General features: G+C 44.4%; 2 protein-coding genes across 16 annotated transcripts in view; one reads left to right on the top strand and one right to left on the bottom strand.

Annotated features, from left to right (window-relative positions):
- KIAA0825 (KIAA0825 ortholog) overlaps positions 1-5,272 on the bottom strand; it is a 380,197-nt gene extending 374,925 nt beyond the window's left edge. For 7 of the 14 annotated variants that reach the window (XM_075932138.1, XM_075932136.1, XM_075932128.1 and 4 more), the window contains exon 1: positions 5,135-5,215. The gene's annotated coding sequence lies outside the window, so the exon portion shown is untranslated. Of the gene's footprint in view, positions 1-1,641; positions 1,793-5,134 lie in introns of all 14 variants that reach the window. The other 7 variants (XM_075932132.1, XM_075932137.1, XM_075932127.1 and 4 more) reach the window with 4 other exon arrangements.
- Positions 5,252-22,141, top strand: part of SLF1 (SMC5/6 complex localization factor 1) — an 86,502-nt gene continuing 69,612 nt past the window's right edge. Inside the window, exons 1-4 of one of the 2 annotated variants that reach the window (XM_075932142.1) lie at positions 5,252-5,396; positions 7,975-8,088; positions 8,274-8,349; positions 18,689-18,932. In XM_075932142.1, coding sequence (XP_075788257.1) covers positions 7,975-8,088; positions 8,274-8,349; positions 18,689-18,932 — 434 coding nt within the window. In that variant the 5' untranslated portion in view covers positions 5,252-5,396. Of the gene's footprint in view, positions 5,397-7,492; positions 7,701-7,974; positions 8,089-8,273; positions 8,350-18,688; positions 18,933-22,141 lie in introns of those variants that run through there. The other variant, XM_075932143.1, reaches the window with a different exon arrangement.

Raw genomic sequence — 22,141 nt, 5'->3', positions numbered from 1 at the left:
AGATAACAGGTATGGCAGGTGTCCTGTGCAAACACTTGTGAGAGACAGACAAGGTTTCCAAATCAACCGAAGTTGGAAGTAGATTTAGAGTGAGACATCTCCTAAGGAAGCTAGAAAAAGAGGAATTGGGGTGCCTAACATCTGGTACTGCAGGGGGACATGCTCCCTCTTTTCTGGGCGCCTCTCCCTTAACTCATATGAAGGGAGGGTTGTGGAGTCCTAGCAATAGACCTGATTGGGAAGGAGGAGGAATGATGGGAGCCCTCCCAAATAGGTTAAAATTATTAAAGAAAGATGATCTGCACAGTATAATTTACTGCAGCCTAATTAAATCACATCCATCTCCTCTTCTCTTTATTTTTACATGGCTAGGAAAATAAGCATGCACTTCCCTTTGCTTTTTGCCACCCAAAAAGCAAACATGTAAAAGTGATACTGGTAGATGGAACATAACTGATTTTTTTTGTCCAAGATGAGAGAAATGCAAGGAGTAAGGTTGAAAACTGAAGTTTTCTTTAAAGCACTGAGGTTGCAAAGTCACGCACTTAAAGTTAGGAAATGCCTGAATAAAGGATGTCTAAACAACCATACTTCAACCCCACTGTACGCCTAAAATATGACTAGGCTTAGAAGGATTGAATCTTAAATCAGACAACGTCAGTTTCATTGCGCGCACACACACACACACACACACACACACACACACACACACACACACACACACCCCCCCCCCCCTCCCCAACAAAGTATTTCCATCGGTCAGTGTTTCTCAACGTGGTCCATGGACCCACTCAGAGAGCTGATAACAGGTCCACTTGAGTTTATTTACCAGCACCGCAGTCACAGAACCTCAGGGCACCCATTGGCTGTGGTTTGTAGCACTCCTTGGCTGCAAATGGTCACCTGGAGCTAATGCAAACCAGGCCCATTAGCAGCTCCTTCAGAGTGGGTTCACGGAACACTTTGAGAAACACTGGCATAGGAAATAATCAAAATGTACAGATAGGCAATGTAAGAAAAATACTGCTTGAGAACTTAGAGTTAGATTTAAAGAGATTTTGAATATTTTGACAAATGATATTGACAATTTCTGTTTAACTGATATAAAAGCTTTAACTTTGACATCTACTGTCATTAAATAATCAACTAATTTCTGCTGCAATAATCCATAATCGTGTTTACATTGATAAAAATTGCTTACTCCCCCTATTTTTTTTAAATGTGCAAAATTCACTAAAAATCAGAAAAATTTGAATACTGTCAATGTTTATTTTATCACAATTTAAAAAAAGAATTTTGTCAAGCCTAATTATGATAGTCTTATACAATACCTCTGCTTCACCCATTTCGCAAGAGGGACAGCACTTAGGGATGGATAACTATTGTCTTATTTATTCAGATTTAAAAAAAAAAAGTGTGTGACTACATGTTTTATATATTACACAATATCCAAACCTTCCACTCAAAAATTAATAATTTCCTCATGGGCCTTCTTATTACACTCATCAACGTACCAACCAAGTGTTTCACAAATATTAATTAATAATCATTCCAATATCTCTCTAAGGAGGGGTAATTTCACCCTTTTCATTTGGGGGAACCAAGGCACATAAAAATTCAAGGTCAAAATCATCCACTAACTTGGGGTGTAGAATATGAGTTGCCTATAGACTGACTTTTCAGAGCACCTAGCATTTTATACATTCAGAGGAAAGCTTCTACTGACTTCAGTTGCAGTTGTGAACCCTCAGAAATTCTGCAACTCTAGCTCCAGGTGTCTCAAGTTTGGCACCTACAAAATTAGAAGACACAATTAGTGGCCACCTAGGAAGAGTTTGGTTTCAGGTGACTTGTTCTGAATCAAACTGGTGGAGGGGAGCTCCACAGAGTAGGCACATTCGGAGAGCTGGCTTAAGAGTCAGCTCCCCACATGTATCAGCTCCCACATGGCCCCTCTGCTGCTGCGTCTCTATCAGAGAAGTGGGGGAGCAGTTGACTGGCTTAAAAGCCAGAACCCCATGGGCACTGGCTCCCACCTCCCCCCCGCGACTTGCTGCTGCTGATACAGAGACAGCAGAGGGAGGGGAGTGCATGTAGTCGTTTGGATTAACCGATAAACCCAGGCTTATCTATTTAATGGGTACCACTTTAATTTTATATTGCCCAATTCTGTAATCAAAATGTGCAGTACTAAGTCAAACCCCACACAGATATCTAAGAACGTTACATCAACACTATTTTCTTCATCATCAAACTCAGAATGTCCATTGACTAGTCGACAAGGAAAGGGGGGCATTTGCTATCCCTGCTGCACCTCTACTTTTAAAGTGTAGCAAGAGCATCCACGGCTCTTGCTCCATATCAAAGGCAGAGGTGCAGTGGGAAACCTGAGAGGAGAGGCGGAGGTGAAGCGGGGGACTGGGCACAAGCCAGGAATCAGCTGTCCTGGCTCATGGTAGGTCCCGACTGCTGTGCCTCTGCCTCTGAAGTGTAGCAAGAACCACAGGCAGCACTTGCTACATTTCAAAAGCAGAGGCGCAGCTTCTGGGACTGGGCACGAGACAGGATAGCTGATTCCTGGCTTGCGCTCAGTCCAACGCTGAGTCTCTGCCTCCCCTACCTCCTACGGAGACAGTGCTTGAGGGAACCGACTTAAGTCAGCTCCTCCCAGCACTGGCTCCTCCTCCCCCCTTGCTGCCTCTATTAGAGGCAGCAAGGGTGGTGGTGGTGGTGGGGGGGGGGGGGGGAGGAGGAAGTGACTAGCTGAGTAGTGACTCAACTACCCAATAAGCATATGCTTATCGGGTAATTGACTACTCAACTAGCAGCTTATATCCCTAATAACTACAACATATTTTCCCTCTGCATATATAAAACAGAAATATTTATTGAACACTTGCTATTTTCCTATAATTCTATCATGTCCATTTAGTAACAGACTAAAAATCAATTGAGCAAGCTAACATTAGATACACCTAGCATTTATAGAGGACTTGCATTTCCAAACCAGTCATAAAAATGAATAACATCTCTTTTGAAGCAGGTGGTAGAGACTGACTCTTCTAGCAGAGAATTGGAGGCAAAGGCGGCATGATTTTTGATGATAGGATGCACAAGAGGTTAGCACAGAACAGGAAAAATACCCTCCCATTCCATTGTCCTAATTAGTTCCATTCCGTTCTCCTAACTCAGGGGTCAGCAACCTATGGTTCCAGAGCCAAATATGGCTCTTTTGCAGCTCCAGCTCAGCCCCACCCCCACTCCCTCCACAGCAGGTAGCCTGCAAGAGTTTAGTGCCAGCACCCGGCTTCCTGCAGTGGGTGGGAGAGGAGAAAGCTCCGAGGCTCCCTGTCAGATCGGTCTTGCGGAGCGGAGCCAGAAGCAGCTGCATGCATGGTCACTTCCCTTCCCCAGCTGGGGTAACAGCAGCTCAGGGATGTACTTCCTGGAGGCTTTCCTGGCTGCTCGTATTGGCCGAGCAGTGGGAGGCTGTGCCTGAGAGCAGGGCACAAAAGCAAGTAAATGCTCCCCCAATCCATCATGCCCTGACCCTGTACCCCACTCACTTAATCACTCCCTCCACAGAAACCCTACACCCGTAGCCTGGTCCTGCCTCCTTCCCCCTGGCCAGACACCTTACCCCCAGCCTGTTCCTATACTGCCCCCACTGAGACCCCGCTCCCCCCCCCCACCACCTCCACAGACACCCCACACCCCCAGCACATTCCTGCCCCCTTGGCCAAACACCCTATCCCCAGCTTGCTCCTGCTCCTCCCCCCTGACCAGACACCCAACCTCCCACCCAGACCTCGCACCCTCAACTCCTACTTCACCCCAATTCTAACCCAACTCCTACTCGCTAAAAGTCCTGTCCCACACTTTGAACCTCTCATTTCTGGCCCCATCCCAGTGCAGCCCACAAAATCCCTGGAACCCCAGAAGAATTCATCTATGCTGAGGACTTGAACCTCAATCCTCCCTGTCCCTTTCCCCCACGGGGCTTCAGAGAGGGATGGGGTTTTTGTTTTCTTCTCATTTGGGGTCCCCCTCTGATTTTCTGTGGGCCAGTGGCCCCCCAACAGAAAAAAGTTCCCTACTCTTACCATAAATAAAGACAATGTTGAAACCATGTGTTTTGGACATAATATTTTACTTTATTTAAAATGAAGCCTGGCGAACAAGGCCTCAATGCAGGGTGGGGGGGGGGGTAACTCCGCCTCCCCATTTGGCTGCAGGGCCCTGCCCCTGGCTCTGATCGTGGGGTAGGCCCTGCGGTCCAGCACCCATCTTGCCACAGGAAGGGCTAGTGGTGTCCCCGCTCCTGCTTGTGGCATCTCTTACCCATGCCACAATCTGGCTGTGATGATCCTGCCCCCGCCCCTTGTCCAGTCACTGCTCCCCAGGCGCAGTAGCGCAGCCCTGGTCAGGCAAGATAATCTAGACCCAGGACTCCCCCTCCACATACTCTATTTCCCAACCCGGGCATCATGCCCTGCTTTCTGCACCTCCCATACACCCCAGCCCCCTGCCCTGAGCCCTTCATACACCCCAACCCTGATTCCTGCACCCCCAGCAGCAGAAGTCCCATTAAATGAAGTCTGAGTACAATGTTTCACTTGTGCTATTATTAAGTCACGTGAATGATCAATACTATTAACTCGTATATTTTCATTCTTATACGGCTCTCCACTGACCGCTTCTGAATTCTGATGTAGTTTGGCTCTCTGGTTTGCAAAGGTTGCCGCTGCACCGGCCCCTGTTCTACCCTAATGCACCGTCCTCCGTGCACAGCCTCGCCACCGCTCCCTGGCAAAAGGAATCGCCCGCAGGGACTGCAGCCTGGGGTCGCACCAGCTGCGCACGCGGCAAGGAAGCCGGCCAGCGGCCCCGGCCAGCGCAGCCCGAGCGCCCCAGGCTGTCCGCCAAGCACCCTAGTTACTACACGCGCGGCGGGCGGGGGTGTCTAACGGGCAGCCCCAAGGCGCGCCCCGAGGCGGGGGCTGCCGGGGAGCCAGGCCCGGGAGGCAGGAGAGGGGCTAGCGGGTGCCGGGGTCTGAGGGCCCCTCGGGCGGGGCGTGTTGGACCCGCGATCTCCCCGCCCCGCCGGCGATACGGCAGCGCCAGGCTCACTTACCGGCCGGGCCCGCTCGCCGCCGTGTTTACAACCCCGGGGAGCGTCGGTGACAACGTCCCGGAACAGCCTGGACCCACATCCGGGGGCGGGGCCGGCGAGCGCTGCTGGCGGGAAGGAGGATGCTGGGGCTGGTGTAGCGGCTCCGGGGCTTGTCCCGTCGCTGCGGCGCCGGGATCCGGGCTCGGGCTGCCAATGCCAGCGGGCACCAGGCAGGTGTGGGATCCCCCCCGCACTGGTGTGACGGTCGCCAGGGCGGGCCAAGGTGAGCGTCCCGGGCGCTGGGGTGACCGAGCGCGGCTTCCAGCCACCGGAGGTGGGGGAGAAAGAGCTGGGAGCCCCGCACTGGTGCGCGGCCTGTGGCCGGGACTGCGGTGCACACGATGCCCCAATACCCACGTTCGTGGTGTCCCGTTGAGTGCAGCTGCTGGTCCGTGTTTGAATACCCAGTTGTAAGCGCCACCAACAGCCAGACTCCTCCCCCGCTGCTGTTCTGCTTCTCCTGTTAAGAGACCCTGGAGTCCCTTTTTAGTACAGCCTCCCTTGCCTAGCACAGCTGGTTTCACTTTGCTTATTATGGCCCCTTGCTCCTCCAGTGGCGGAGTCCCTCCGTCTAGACCAGGGGTGTCCAAACTTTTTTCAGAGGGCCAGATTTGATGAAGTGAACATGCGTGAGGGCTGACCATTTTGCCTGACATTCTTTGAACCATTAAAATTCAATGCAAATTAACTATTTTATGCAAAGTTTATTGCAAACGGCATACTTTTCATTTCGTCACATGGATGACAAATCTAAACAGGTGTTAAATCACTCTGCCTTTCAAATGTGAAGGCCAGATGAAAAAAAAATCCAGGAAGCTGAAATATGTCAGGAACATTGTAAAGTACATTACATATTATTGGTAATAAAGGTTGTCTATCAACTTTTAAGTTCAAAAAATATGAACAGGAACATAACACCAAGTATACAGGTTGTGTCCAAATATATTTATAACTGATTTAGACCAACTGACATTAACTGAGATTTTACAATGTATTCATCTCAATACATATGGATTCGTTGGGGGCCATAAAAGATAGATATTGCCAAATTACCTGGGGGGCCGTATTAAACCGGAACACGCGCCGCAATTGGCCCGCGGGCCGGACTTTGGACATGCCTGGTCTAGGGGTTTGGTTAGGAAACAGCCAGCTTATAGAGCAGCCTCAACTACAGACCTTATTGACAGATCTATCTCAATTCTTTGTGGGCAAGGCTGGCACACAAAGGAGAAGAGCTGGGGACATCATGCAGAGAGGTCTCAAACTCCTGGTCTCTGTCAGTGTCTCTCCCTGTGTCCAGGAGCCCAATCAACTTGCAAGTATTGTATTGCCAATCCCAAGCAGTCAAAACTAATAAATCAGCCTCTCTCTTCCCAGAAAAAGAGAATGGCTTTTTAAAATCACAGATACAAATTAGGGCTGTTAATTGATGGGTTAACACTGGCAATTAACTCAGGGAAGGATTAATATGTTATTTTTTAATGCATTAATCGCAGGTGTTAATACTGCACTGCCCCTTTGAAGTGCTGCTCCAAACCAGCACTTCACAGGAGTAGGGCAAGGTGGAGCTGGGATCAGCTGGAGTCCCCAGCTGTCCCTGGGCTCCCTGCAGTGCTGCCCCTTTGAAGTGCAGCACTTTGTTTGTAGTGTGGGAGGTCTTTCCAAGTGGCAGCCTCACTGAGCCTGGGGTCAACTGATCCTGAGCTTCCACAGCACTGCCCCTTGGAAACACCGGGGTGACCTTTCTAAGGGGCAGTACTGCACCGAGCAGAGGTCAGCTGGGGACTCCAGATGATCCCGGGCTCTCACAGTGCTGCCCCTTTGAAACGCGGCCTCAGTGTTTCAAAGGGGCAGTTCATGTGATTAATCGTAAGATTAATTGTGATAAAAAATTTTAATTTCTTGACAGCCCTAATAAAAATACATTTGGGATCTTTTCATTTCACATCTGGTGTTTGAGGTCTTTGGATGAACTTAAGGCATATTTTCTAGCTTTTCTGCACAAGCCATGAGACCTAAAGTCTTCCTTTAAAAAAAGAAAAGGAAGACTGGGATTGTTTTCTAATATGATGCACGAACAAACAATCATAATCTACTAAATCAGAGCAGCCACAGTTGATACAGGTGCATGAGGCATCACTTAGTAAACTTCCCAGATCTGGCTTAATTCTAATAACGGGACTGGGACTTTCCAGAAAAAAAATCCCCAATTATCAGTAGGCTTGTGATCAAATCAAGAAAGTTGGCATCACCTATATCTAGTCAGTTTCACAAAATGAGTTAATAGTTTCAGCAGCTTATACCTATGGAAGAGACAGCTCTGCACACACCTCTCCCAGGCAACAGAAAGCCTCTCGAGCTCCACTGCACTGCCAGTGGATTTTATATCACCCAGGCTGGTGGGTGGAGGTGGAAGACACAAGGGAAGGAATGCATAGAGACACTCTCCCTCCCCTCTGCCGACTCCAACTAGAGGGGGGTGCCCGCTGACTGCCTAGAGGATTTGAGGACTAGCCCTTGCCCTAAGGTAAATTGAGTTTGGGACCCCTGATTGTGTAGGTTCTCAGCATTGTCTGGGATCCTCTGCTATAGGCTACTATTTTCTTTCTAGTGTACATTAATGCTACTTAGTAACAATTTTAAAATGGTTATATTTTGTAGTATCTCAAAGTAGCATTGCTCTAATAGAATCATTTTACTAGGTCTTTAATTTTATCAAAATATTTGGAAGAAATAAAATGTTCAAAGAAAACTGTACAAACAATATATACATATACTTTCTTTTTTCCAAACATTTATAGATGGCAAGTACTGTCCAAAAATGGAGAATCCAACTAACTGGATTTAAGAAACAAGAAAAGGAGGCTCTAGTTAAATTACTACTTACACTGGACTGTGTTTTTCTTGATACTGAGGTGAGCATATACCTTCTCTGTTCTCTTCATTAACTCCACAGAAGGAACAAGAGGAAGCAGTAGATAGACAGCTTCAACTAAATAGGCTGGATAATGGCTTAGATGTGAGTCTGTGCTAGTAGCTAAAAGATTAAATTTTTTAAAAAATCACAATTTTTAATGACACTCTGTTTTTCTTTTGTTAGCAATACAGAAATTGCACACATCTTATAGCAAAACAGCTTTCCAAAAGTGAAAAGTTCTTAGCAGCTTGTGCAGCAGGTGAGTAGCAAATTGTGATATCTTCTTTTAACTTTATCAGTTAAATGAAGAAATAACCTAATTAACCTCATAATTGTTCTTATCTTTGCTCATAAAGACTTTTCCTCAGTCTTGGATTTGTTTCCTCTCACCTTATCCCTTCTTGTTTGACTGACATCAGTAAGTCTGTTACCTTAACCAACAATTACTTTTTTGTGGGGTAACAGTTAAGACTGAAGTCACAAATTATTTATTAGCAAATAAAAGTATTGGATTACTTGCTATTGGTAGCATACAGTTCTGATACTAAACTTCATACTAACATTGACTCACAGACTGCAAATTTCTGCCTGCACAGCAACCCCTGTGGCCATAAGAAAAGCCCCGTAAAGCTGTACCCCAGTTTTACACCTTTGTTCTTTTCATACTTGCGGCCTGATTCTGAAAAACCTTATTCAAGCAAGGTTTTCAAGATAAGACCTCTATAATGTAAGCATGTAGGGCTTCCTGGAAGGGCTTTATGATGATTACAGGCTACGGTTATGGATACGGATATTAGATATTGGGTAACTGAATAGTCAAGTAACCCCATCAAACCTTAGAGGTTACTCAACTATTCTATAGTCCCCAGGGGTGGGGCTGGCAGCCAGTACAATCCAACCCCACTCCCAAGGAGCCCCCTGCTAGTCCATGCTGTTACCTCTGTATCAGAGGCAGCAGTGCAGAGTGCCAGGTGGAAGCTGGTCCACAAGAGGAGCCAGTTTAAAAACCACTTCCCCATGCAGATCAGCTGCCTGCCTTCCCATACTGCTGTCTCTGATACAGAGGCAGCGGCGCAGGGTGGCAGCAACCCCTGCCCACGGGGAACTGGGACTCCCCCCTAGACAGGGACTGCTGCCGGGGACTAGGCTCTGTCTGCACTGGGCCTATGCTCGCCACAGACAGAGACTGCTCTGCAGGAGATGGAGAAGCCTGGACCCCCGGTGGACAGGAGCTGCTGCTATGTAGCAACCTCAGCCTGCGGGGAGCTTGGACCCCCAGCAGACGGGGTTGCTGCCACGAAGCATCGGCTCTTGCTCCCCTTTTCTCCACCCCTGCTGCCTCCAATTTGACTACTCGTTTACATCCCTAGTGATTAATGTAAAATTTACAATGGTAATATATTAATATGTTACCATTTCAAGTATCAGCATCCTGCTTTCTTTTCATCATTCTTGTGTCATAAGGGGCTAAAGTGTTTGTATAGAATATGCTTAGTGGTTAGATGTCCTAGTTGTATACCAGGAGGCCCCATTATATTATGGACTACACATGGGGCTGTACATACATCCAACAAAAAGATGGTCCATACCCCAAGGGGCAAATTAAATTTAATGTTGATAAATGTAAAGTAATGCACATTGGAAAATATAATCACAACTATATACACAATATAATGGGGACTAATTTAGCTACAACTACTCATGAGAGAAATCTTGGAGTCATTGTGTCTAGTTCTCTGAAAACATCCACTCAGTGTGCAGCGACTGTCAAAAAAGCAAACAGAATGTTTGGAATCATTTTAAAAGGGATAAAGAATAAGAAAAGACCGACCGAACGTGTAACTTCTTTGGTTATAGAACATCTTCCTGTTAACCAGCTAACCAGACAGGGAGAACTTTTCACCCATTTGATGTCATTACCTCCTCTGTCAGCCAGTCATTTGTTCCCACTTTAGAGAGGGCCTGCAAACCTTCAGTTTATCAATGATCTTAAGTTCCATAGAGTATGTGTTAGCTGTAGTTGGTCAGTGTTGCGAGCAAGAGTAATTCTGAGGTCTGACACTCGGTTCTCAAAGTACAAAGACATGCTACACAAGTATCTGTCAAACACAAGCAGTTTATTTCCTGACTGCTAACAGTTGTGCCCCTTAACTAAATGAACAACATGATAGGAAAAGCAGCATTCCTTACATCCCTTCTGCTAGCCGGGGAACCTGTTTCGGCTGCAGATGTAGTGGGAGACTGTCTCAGCTTCTGAGGCGCCCATCGGTGAGGTCCAAATTGCTGTGCTCTGGTGCAGCTTTAAATACTGTGTCTCTACTTTGTTTGTGGCAGTTTGGAAATTTCCAGGGGTTACTCATTGCTTGTTACAGTATGGCTCAGCTGTACTGCTTGTCCTTTGACTTTGTTTACATGATCAGTACATTTAGGTAAACAAGATTGTTTTGTTCCCATCTTTATCTACAATTCGTTCTTGCTACAATGGTATATGTTCCTAGAGGCTTGCTTCTGGCTCATCAGTAGTAGGGAAAGGAGGGGGAATGGGAAAGGGGCTAGAATGCAGGCCTCACCACCCCTATACTTCACACATACAGAGTTCTTCTGCAATTGACCCCTACAGTCAGTAGTGCCTTCAAGTAAGGCAATCATCCACATGTTCAAAATCCTGTAAAAAGGATTCTTCAAATTTCTCCCCTCCTATTTTTGGCTTCCATCGGTTCCATCATCAGTTTAATACTCTTGATTTTACTGAAAACCAGTCTAATATTGCTTTCACAAATGTACCATGGTAGTGTTCCTCCAGTAAGGACGCTACATCCTCGGACACTTCATACTGATATAGCAGTGCCCACAGCATTAGCTGATAAATGGACTGATTCAAAAGTGGCTGCAAAAGTCTCTGTAAACACAATGTTAACTTCCTTTTGCTGCTCTAGTAATTTTTCAATAATATTTCATAAGACATAATGGATTGTAGATCAACCTCTGTCAAACATATTGGTTGTCTGAAACATTTTGATGTGGCAGATACCAGTCTCTGAAACTTGATTTAAGTGGAACATCATTGTTGCTGTTAGTAGTTGATCAGATTCTGGAGCTAGATCAGCACTTCTAAATATACTTAGTTTAATCAAGGGTTTCTGAACTAGAACATGATCTAAGATTGCATTGTTGCCAGACAGATATCAAAATGTGTATTTATGGCAATTCCTGTTCTGAAACAAGGTAGCATTAAAAGCGACGAAGAGTCCTGTACATGCATCTGACGAAGTGGGTCTTTGCCCACGAAAGCTTATGCTCCTACACTTCAGTTAGTCTATAAGGTGCCACAGGACTCTTCGTCGCTTTTGCAGATTCAGACTAACACGGCTACCCCTCTGAAGGTAGCATTAAAATAGCCCAGATGTTGACACAACAAATGTAAATAGCCCCCTTTTTTTTTAACTGTCTAAAATTCTATCTAACTTTTAACTCTTATGAAGTTCACAACATAGGCCTGGAAACTAGGGGTGCAAAGGTATACAGCATCCCCACATTTTACACAGAGTCCCAGCTGCTGGCCCTAGCCTTAGATCCTGGCTGCCAATCCCTTTACTGAATATGTTACCAGTAAGACTGATGCTTATCGGTGAATTGGTTAACATTTTACTCCCTAGAAACAAACCCTAATGGATGTACACTATTATCTGATCTCTCTTCTAGTAAGCTGTGTGGCCCCTGTACAAGTTCAATCCAGTAGTCCCATGACTAGTTCTTGTGTTTGTACAGGCAGTCCCCGGGTTACGTACAAGATAGGGACTATAGGTTTGTTCTTAAGTTGAATTTGTATATAAGTCGGAACTGGCTCCAGATTCAGCCGCTGCTGCTGAAACTGACCAGGGGCTGACTACAGGAAGCTGGAGGCAGAATTGCTCTGCCCCCAGCTTCCTGGAATCAGCAACTGATCAGTTTCAACAGCGGCTGAATCTCAAGCCTGGGACAGAACAGCTGGGCTGCCAGGTAGGTCCCTGCAGGACCAACCCGGCAGCACCCCAGCTGCTCTACCCCAAGGTCCACAACAAAAGCCTGGTCTGCTGGGGGGGACACAGGGAGCAAAGCCGCAGCAGCGGCGGGGTGCCGCGCCTCTGAGGCTTTGCTCTGGCCACTGCCGCTTTGCTCCCGGTGCCTCTGGTCTGCTGGGGACTGTCTCCAGCAGACCAGGGACACTGGGAGTAAAGCTGCAGCGGCAGCGGAGTCCCACGCCTCCCCAGCTTTGCCACAGCAAAGCCTCAGATGCGCGGGACCCGTCCACCTCCCCGGCTTTGCTCCAGGTGTCCCTGGTCTCCAGCAAAGAGATGGTCCCCAGCAGACAAGGGGCACCCGGAGCAGCTTTTCTCGCCCCGGAGGTCGACGTGGTGGGACCGCTGCGCTCTGGGCGGTCCCGCTGCCTGTGAGCTCCGGGGCGAGAGAGCCCCGTTCGTAAGTGCGGATCCAACATAAGTCGGATCCGTATAACTCGGGGACTGCCTGTACTTCCAAAAATGACAATATGATTTGAAAGTGACTTGCTTGATAAGTCATCTAGCATGGCATTCAAGAGTTTCAAAGATCCAATTCTAGTCATGTCTTTGAGTTTTGCTTGAGGCATTCCTACTAATCATTATTTCCCATAAAATATTTTCTCAAGGATGCCAGGAAAATTACTGTAATCGTGTTATATATAGCTCATCTCTAGCACTATTGCATTGGGGAAAGGGTAATTGGCCCATGCTTGAGAGGTTGCCCAGACACATCAGTCTGTATAGCAGCATGAGAGAGTGTAGCTGGTGCTGTCTGATGTAGCAACTGTTGAAGGGACAAAGAATGGGCAAGTGTTACGGAGTCTCCAGAAGAATTTGGGCAGCATGAGAAGAGCTCTGAGCAGTTCCAGTGTGGTAGTTTCCAATTTTCATTGTGCATTCTTTGTTGTGTAATACAGACCAAGACTATTTTATGTCTTAATTTCCTGTGTCAATTTGATTTATTAGGGTATATCCACAATATGAAATTAGATTACATTTATTGAGGTTGACTTTTAGCATCTGATCTTGTGGTCAAAGGTGCATGTCTTCATTAAGCATATGTGGTCAATGAAGTGCATCCTCACTGCAACAGCTGACATCGATTCAAATTACAATGCACTGTGGGTAGCCAGCCCACTTCCCATTTGAATTCTAGGTTAGGCTCCCAATGCTTCATGTGACAAAAATATTGTCACGAGTGGTTGTGGGTACATATCATCAGTCTCTCATGATGCACTTATCTTCTCTCTCCCTCCCTGCTTGAAAGCAACAGCAAACAATCATCTTGTGTCCTTTTTTCCCTGGTTATCTGTGCTGATACCATAGCACAGCAAGCATGGACCCTGCTTAGCTGCAAACTGCTAAGGCATGCATTGTAATCACCTTGCGCATTATCCTGCAGTTTGTCCAAAGCCGAACCAGGAGCTGCCTGTGCAAGGAAGAAAGTGAGGAGACCATGAACACAATCATGCAGGGACATATTGAATGAACCAATTGTCATACACTGGCAGAAGTCAGGCATGTTGACACAGTGTAACACTGATTCTGGAAACAAGCGCCAGACATTGTTTGTCCCCACAGTTGCATGTGACCAGTGGCTCCAAAACTTTTGCATGTGTAAGGCCACTTTCATGGTGCATCAGTACCAGAAATGAAACCCCCTCTGGAAGTAGAGAAGAAAATGTTGATAGCCCTGTGGAATCTTGAAACAACAGATTGTTATAGGTCAGTCAGGAATCAATTCAGAATGGGTAAATCTACAGTTGAGGCTGCTAGGATCCACATAGTCAGAGCAATCGATACCCTTCTGCTAGGAAGGATCGTGACTCCGAGGAACTTGCAGGACATATTGGATGACTTCACCATGATAGGGTTCCCTAACTATGGTGGAACAATAGATGGAATGCATATTCCTATCTTGGCACCAGACCGCCTTGACAGAGTACATAAACCACCACAAGGCTACTTCTCAATGGTGTAGCAGGCGCTGATAGATCACAAGAGCCATTTCACCAACAGCAGCATAGGATGGTTGAGAAAGGTGCATGGTGCACACATCTTTAGGAACTCAGATCTTGTCAGAAAGCTACAAGATGGAATTTCCCAGATCAGAAAATTACCATTTGGAGACATTGAAATGCCAATAGTTATCCTTGGAGACCTAGCTTTTCCTTGGCTCCCATGTCTCATGAAGATGCACACAGGCAGTCCAGACAGCAGTATAGAGTAGAAAAACCTCAGGACAAAGAGCTTCCTGCTTGCTGTGTTCTGTATTATATCTGTGAAAATAAGAGGGGGAAGTTTCTGGCCGGGGGAGAAGGAGGAGGTGAGGCAGATCACTTGGCAGCCAATTATGAGCAGCCAGATGTCAGGGCAACAAGAAGAGCACACTGAGGTGCACTGCACTTCAGAGAGGCTTTGAAAACCGGTTTCATGAATGACCAGACAATGTGACAGTTGTGTATTGCTTGTTACCAAGCTGCCTCCTTTTGTACAGGTTCTGCTCTTTAAACCAACCCCTGCCCACCCCCAGTGTAGTTGGTGCAATGAATAAAGATCCTGTTCTGAAATCATGCATTTTTACTTAGGATGGAAACATAGGGAATACAAACATAACTGAATAGAAAAGGAGTTGCAGGCATGGGTAGAGCCTGAAAATGGAGAAATGGAAGCACAAGGACATGTAGCTTATTACAGTCATCCTGTGTAGCAATAAAATTTGTGGGAATGACAGCCTTCTGTCCCCGGAGCCAGTGCTTGGAGTTGAGTTAAAGGCTTCCTAGGCTTTCTCCCTTCCACATTCTAGGATGCCTGGAAGAGGAGGGTATGGAACTTGGTGAGGAAGGCATGTGATTTTTTTTCAGTGGATGCAGGCTGGCTCTGTGCTCCATCTGCTTTTCGTGCACCTCTACCATGTGCTTCATCAGCTCTATTTGCTCCCCCATGAGCATCAACATTTTGTCCTGTGTCTTACACACGTTATCTGCATGCTTTTCTGTCCTCCTGTTTGGTGTGGATGACCTCTAATAGCAGGTGCATCCATACATTCAGGTATGTCCTGTGAGTGCAGAGGATTACATGAACTTGTTGAACATTTTATCCTGTATCCATTTTTTTCATCTTCTCCAGTAGTTGAGCTCCAGTAGTTCTCCTCACACATCAATCAGATCCAAGATCTGCAGTCCTTGCTGGAGCTCATTTGCAACCATGGGCATTTGTAATCAGATGTGCTGCTGCACTCACCACACTAACCAAATAGGAAATGAAATTAAAGAGTTCCTAGGTATTTTCCTGTATACTGGGAGTGCAGCACAATTGAAAGTGCTGTCCAGAACAGTCACATTGGAGAACATCTTCCAGAATCCAAGAATGTCAAATTGAACAGTACTCCAAATTTAAACTCAGAAGGTCAAATTTAGTGCTATTGCTCCCATTGCGAACTTTAAAATCCCGTAAGGGTGGTGTAGACTCATTCATTACAAAATTGACATAACGTGCCTAATGTCGACATAACTTCATAATGTAGACCAGGCCTTATATTTTTCTGAAACATGAAGTTACGTGTTCTATAATATAGGCATAGCAATTTTCTAAATCACTTAGTGCAGACTATCTGACAATTGAGAAACAATGCTATAAACAGTGATCATAGAATCCTAGAACACTAGAACTTGAAGGGACCTCGAGATCATCGAGTCCAGTCCTCTGCCCTCACGGCAGGACCCAGTACCATAGACCATCCCTGACAGATGTCTGTCTAACCTGCTCTTAAAATTTCCAGAGATGGAGATTTCACTACCCCCCTGCCAACTTATTCTAGTGTTTAACCACCCTAACATGAAGTTTTTTTCCTAATGACCAACCTAAACCTCCCTTGCTGCAGTTTAAGCCCATTGCTCTTGTCGTATTCTCAGAGGCCAAGGAGAATAATTTTTCTCCCTCCTCCTTGTGACACCCTTTTAGATACCTGAAAACCACTATCATGTCCCCACTCAGTCTTCTCCTTTCCAAACTAATACATGGTACAATAGGCAACAAATCAGAACTTTATATATGTGGCTCAGACCTAGTTTAAAAAAAAAAAGAGAGAACTTTGTCCCCCAAAGTGAAAAATGTACATTTTTAAAAAATCAACTTTTGCTATTAAAGGTAGTAACAATATTTGGAGTTATAAAATATGATTTTTTTGACTACCGAGTAATAGTCATGCTAATTATCTAAAGTATCTTAGCAAGTCAGCTCTTCAATAAAGACGGATAGGCCACCTATTTATGAATGGTACTTAAATTTTGTGAGTGTTTACATGGTTTACAATGTAAATCTTCAACTCAGTGCGTTCTGAATTGTTTTATTTCTGGCTCAGACCACAGTGGATGAAATAAAATGGAGTGTACATTTATTCGTGACTGAAATCTTAATTTAGTGATAAATTCCACTACCCATCTCACCAAGCATTATTATAAGGAGTTTGTTCAAGCATTACTTACTGGGATAGGAAGGATTGGAATCCTTTCAATTCACAGAGTGCCAGTGGGACTGCACTTTGGTGACTGTTGCATTTCTTCTATCAATGGATCTCCATTGTCATGTATGCTCTAGCAGTATTTCTGCTCTCTCCATCATAGAGCCTTCCAATGTACTATTCATATGTGTTGGAGGCTTCACACATGCCAGCATCTCCCCAACAGGCTCTCTAAAGCTAGCCTGCTTCTGCAGCAGAATCACATTTGTTTTGCAGTCATTTAGGGTCTATACCCCTACAGAGGAAGGTCGGGATTTTGATTACAGTGTAATTTCAGAAAATACTTACATGTGCCAGAGCCCTGCTGAGGTTGGAAAATATAATAGGGTGTGACCCAGAAGAAGCTACAGAAATTTAGAGTGAACACAGAAATTAGTCAGTGATACCCAAAATAATAATAGCAAAGGTATGAGTCTAAGGTGTTGTTCCCTGAGATTGAATACCACTATATTTTTAAAATTGTAATGGTTTTCAAAGACCAAATGTAAACTTACTGACTGCTTTCAAAAATTACATGGGGATGTGCATATTTTCAATTAATTTCTTTAATTAAGCCATTGTGAACTCATGGCACTTATGCAACAAAGTTTATAGCACTGATTTTTTTTTTTTATTATTTATGGAAGTCTATAAAGATATGCTTTTAATATATAGACAGTGTTGTATTTTTTTCAATTTCCATAAAGGATAAAGTAATGCAAAATTGTATTTTGGTCTTGTTACCACCACTGTACTTGTTACCACACAGTATATCTTCCAAAAGAACACAAAATATGCTTCCCGCCTTATATAGTTTTGCCCATAGTCATTCCTTAGTAATGTCCAATATTGCTGAATATTGCCTTTCTGCACATTTTTGGGTGTGGGGGGGGTGGGAAACATGCATTTTCTCCACCTTTTCATGGTAAAACTGTTGAGAACTATTAAATGCAGTAGATTCTAATCCCCTTCAGTATTTATCCTCACACAGAGATTTCCAACAAGCATACCAATGTGGATGGATTTTTAATTATGTGGAACCTATTGAGTAAGAATTGGTGACAAAGGGTTTATTAAGCTTAGGTTATGTTCCAAGCACCTTTTTGTCTTTCCATTAGATGTCCGCTGTCACCCAATGCTAGTTCCTATAGAAATAGCATCTGTGCTCCTGTGGTGAAGCATTTTACCAGTCAACCCTGCTGTTCTGAGAAATTGATTAGGATCACACAATTAGTCTGTTTCACTTACTGTATGCTGTAAGCAGTGTTTTCAATACACAATTTCTGATGTGAACTTGAAAGTACTGCAACATTTAGAAAAGAAGAAAGACCTTTACCTACAGAAAAAGAAAGAGTCAGAGGAAGTGAGGCCAAGGGAGAGGAAAGTATATGGAAAGGAGAGAGATTAGAGTAGTATTCTAAAATCATTTCTCCCAATATTGATATCCACTAAACTTACACAATTAGGAATGTCTGGACTTGCAGGGTTTAGAGATGGACTATATGCTTTTAGCATGTTAAAAATTTAGACAGGTTTGTTAGCTGGTAGTGCAGGGGTATTTATGACTTCAAAGAAGAAACTACCACTTAATTCGTACATCCAAACTGATAAAAGATGATTTGAAAGAGTTGTTGCATTTTCTGAGTGTACCGAATTTCTGTCCACAGTCAGGAAATCTATTTGTATAAAGTATCAGATAAGACTACTAAGGCTAGGTTATTATTGGACAAAAGACACTGGAGAAAAATCTAGAGGGGAAAATTAATGTAATGATTATTCTTTTTTATCTGGGGTTATTTTATTCTGGAAGGGCTAAGAGAATAGTGTGTCATTAGAAAAAAACTAAACCACCATGTCTGGAGACTGTGCAATTTCTAATGTTAAAATATTAGGAAAGGAGAACTTTTGGAGTAGAAGGAAAAATTGTTTAAATGTTACTTTAAACTGTAATGTGGTATTTGAATGAGAGAGTTTGAAGCTAATTTTATATTTGATCTTCATTTGCCATTTGTCTACACAAAAATTCTTTTGTGGCTGACAGTTCATTTGCTTTCTAGGAAAATGGATACTAACTAAGGACTACATAATTAATAGTGCCGAAAGTGGCAGATGGCTTGATGAAACAACTTACGAATGGGGATATAAAATTGAAAAAGACTCCCATTATTCACCTCAAATGCAATCTGCACCTAAAAGATGGCGCGAAGAACTGACATGCTCTGGTGCTCTAGGGGCCTTCCACAGATGGAAAGTTGTCCTCCTTGTTAAAGAAGGTGATAAACGAAGGGATTCTATTGCAAGGTAGGATGACACTACTTAAAGCTGAAGTAATGAATGATAAAATAGTTGATATGGCTGAATTATATTGTTGTTTTTCCTGTCCCATCCCAATTAATTTGATCCATAACAACTCCCAGTGCTTTAGTTTAGCATGACATACTGTTCTATTGTTGTGTTTTTTCTCTTCTTGTTTAATTTCTTTTGACTTAATACTATTAACACATTGTTGACTATAGCACTTATGTAATTTATTTAATATGCATAAAACCATAGGAAGACTTTTTTTTCCCCCTTCCTGATTTGTGCATAGCCATGTCATAAGAGTTCATTTTCATTAGCAGTCTTCTTTTTTATTTTTCTTTGGTTCCTAAATGAAGTGTCCAGAACCATATTTAATTTGTGTAATGCCACTCAAGCTCTCTGAATTATGACATTCTACCTCTTTATCTAGGATTTTATTAACTTTGATTAATGTTTAGATCTGAAAATACCATTCAACTGTTTCATTACTATGGCATTTTTAGAATAAGGGCATCTAGGTCTAGTTTAATTTTTTTTCCCCCATCACTACTTTTGGTCCCTCCAAAACTATATTACCTACTTATCTAATATACTCCTGTTGAACTTGGAGAGGCAAGGAGTGTGATAAAATGTCAAAGATTACAGTTTGATCTGTGATTATCTCAGTTTATTGTAAAATCACTCTCCTTTTCTCTTGGATGGCAACTTTGTCTTTTATCATATGAGAATGGCAATCAGAGAGGAAAACAAGACTGTCTCATATGGTAAGAGTAAAATAGTATGCTATACACTTGGTAAGATTGGACATATTGTAAAGCCCCCTTCGGGACTGACTTAGGCCTTTTTTGTTCTGCTCATGCAGCAGCTCCCCAGTGCTACAGCCTCAGAACTAAAAAAAAATCTCATCATGATAAATAGGGAAGATTCAAAAAGGAAGAGGACAAAGATGGTAAAGGAGGGGATGGTAGAAGAAGGAACTTAAGGAGAAAATGAGTTTTTAAAAGTGCTCAGTTGGCTGCCACTTTCACATTTTGTGTTTAAAAGCAAACATCGTCTTTAATATTTCAAGACTTACTTCTGAAATGGATGTTTTAATGATCTGAAAGTGGCCATTGTGCCACATCTTGCTACTGATAGGTTCTGCAGCTAGGTGTTTAAAGGATAGAAGTGAATGAGAAGGGATCTTAATGCTCAAATGAACCTTCTATTATGAAAAAGTTTCTATAGGTTGTATCTGCCTGGTCCGGCATCCCTAGAACTTGACTAGTCCCAGACCAGGGGAAATCAATGTAGTGGGGGGGGGGGGTGGGTCTGCTTTACTCCTGACACCCCAGGGGCTTCATTTTTCCTCAGGCAGCTCCACTGCACCCAGAGCTCTGCTCTCCTCACGGTACCGAGGGAAGGGAGCTATACTTTCCCCCCTGTGACTTAGCTGCTGCCCAAGGCTCTACGCTCCTGCTGGGGTTCCACTGTCCCCACAGTGGCAAGGGAACCCACAGCCATCCAGAGCTCCATTCTGTCCCCAGTTGGTTCACTGCCACCAGGGGCTCCACTTTCTCCCCAGCAGCAGAGGTGGCCTGCGGGCTCTGCTACTGCCCAATAGCCCCGCACTCCCCACAGTACTTTGCTGTCGCCTGGGGCTTTGCGCTCCACCCCAGCAGCTTTGCTGCCACCCTGCAGATTGCACACTCCCCCAAGCAGCCCCCCTGCCACCTGAGGCTCTGGGTTTCACAAAGTGGTTCCACACTTCCCCACAGCCTGCTGCCCCATTGGAGTGCCGCACTCCACCGGGCAGCTCTGGGGCTCTATGCTCCTCCAAGTGGTTATGCACTCCCCTCCAGCACCCCGCTGTGGCCCAGGGGACTCAATGCTCCCTTCCAGCAGCTATGGGTCTGCCTTCTCCCTGTGACAGGGAGCTCCACCTCTCTCCCAGAAGACTGGGGGCTCTGCCATCCTTCCGACAGTTCTGCTGATCCAGGGCTTAGTCTCGGGCCCTCTAGTTTTGCAACATTCCTAGCCCTAGCCCAACGGCTTACCCCTGTGAGTACTTTCATGGAGTTACTTGATGATATCAGATCAGGGGTGTTGCCAGACCAGGAGGTCTGGATTAAGGAGTTTCAACCTGTAGTAGAATATAGGGGATAATGCCTGCTCCTCGTGTCCATAAAACTGTTTTTTTTAATTAATATTTAAAAAATCTCATTCTACTAGCCAGTTAATCCATTAGTGTATCAGGTGGTTATTGTTGTATTACTTGGGTTGCTGAAGGAATTCAGCTGTCAGTCTCATGCCCTAACATTCAATATATGTAAAAAACTTTATGGTCTGCACCTTCTTGAGACTTATTGTGATGTTATCGTGGTCTGCTAAAGACTTTCCCTTCCTTACATTAAGTAAGTTTTAGGTCAATCATCTGAAGCAGAATGACTATTTTCCAACTGGAATTTTAAACTAAACGTTTAAAAAAAAAAAAAGCCAATCAGCTGTTTAAAATTGCATATATAGTGGTGGTAAAAGTGATTTTCTTGATGAAGAGGTTTTATAGTCCCATTTGAAGAATGGTTTTTCTATTAAGTAGTAGTCTGACATATCAGCTTGGAGAGGGGTGTTCAGGACTGCAGATTTCATCCAAGCCATTTTCTAAAGCAGATTGAAGTCAAACTTACTAAACAGTAGAGATCTGAACAATTTCAACTCCTGCTCATATGAGACTAATGTAATTCCCCTCAAGACAAAACCCCATATTTATTCTTTATGTAGGGCCTAAGCTCCTTACAGGTTTTATGTAGCTTTCAAAGTCTAACTCAAGGCACAGGCCATAATAACGACTAGTCTTTTCTCCTCAATCTCAGAATACTAGAACTGGAAGGGAACTTGAGAGGTCATCAAGTCCAGTCCCCTGCCCTCATGGCAGGATCAAGCACCATCTAGATCAGAGGTGGAATCACCATCTAGATATATTGTGCCCGATATATGCCCGTCTAACTTGCTCTTAAATATCTCCAGTGATGGAGAGTCCACAACCTCCCCTAGGCAATTTATTCCAATGTTTAACCACTCTGACAGTTAGGAAATTTTTCCTGATGTCCAACCTAAACCTCCCTTGCTCAATTGAAACCCATTGCTCTTTGTTCTATCATCAGAGGTCAAGCAAAACAATTTTTCTCTCTCCTCCTTGTAACACTCCTTTGGATACTTGAAAACTATTG

The sequence above is a fragment of the Pelodiscus sinensis genome, chromosome 6, assembly GCF_049634645.1.
Source record: "Pelodiscus sinensis isolate JC-2024 chromosome 6, ASM4963464v1, whole genome shotgun sequence".
Classification (NCBI taxonomy): Eukaryota; Metazoa; Chordata; order Testudines; family Trionychidae; genus Pelodiscus; species Pelodiscus sinensis.
This window is presented reverse-complemented; position numbering and strand designations above follow the sequence as displayed.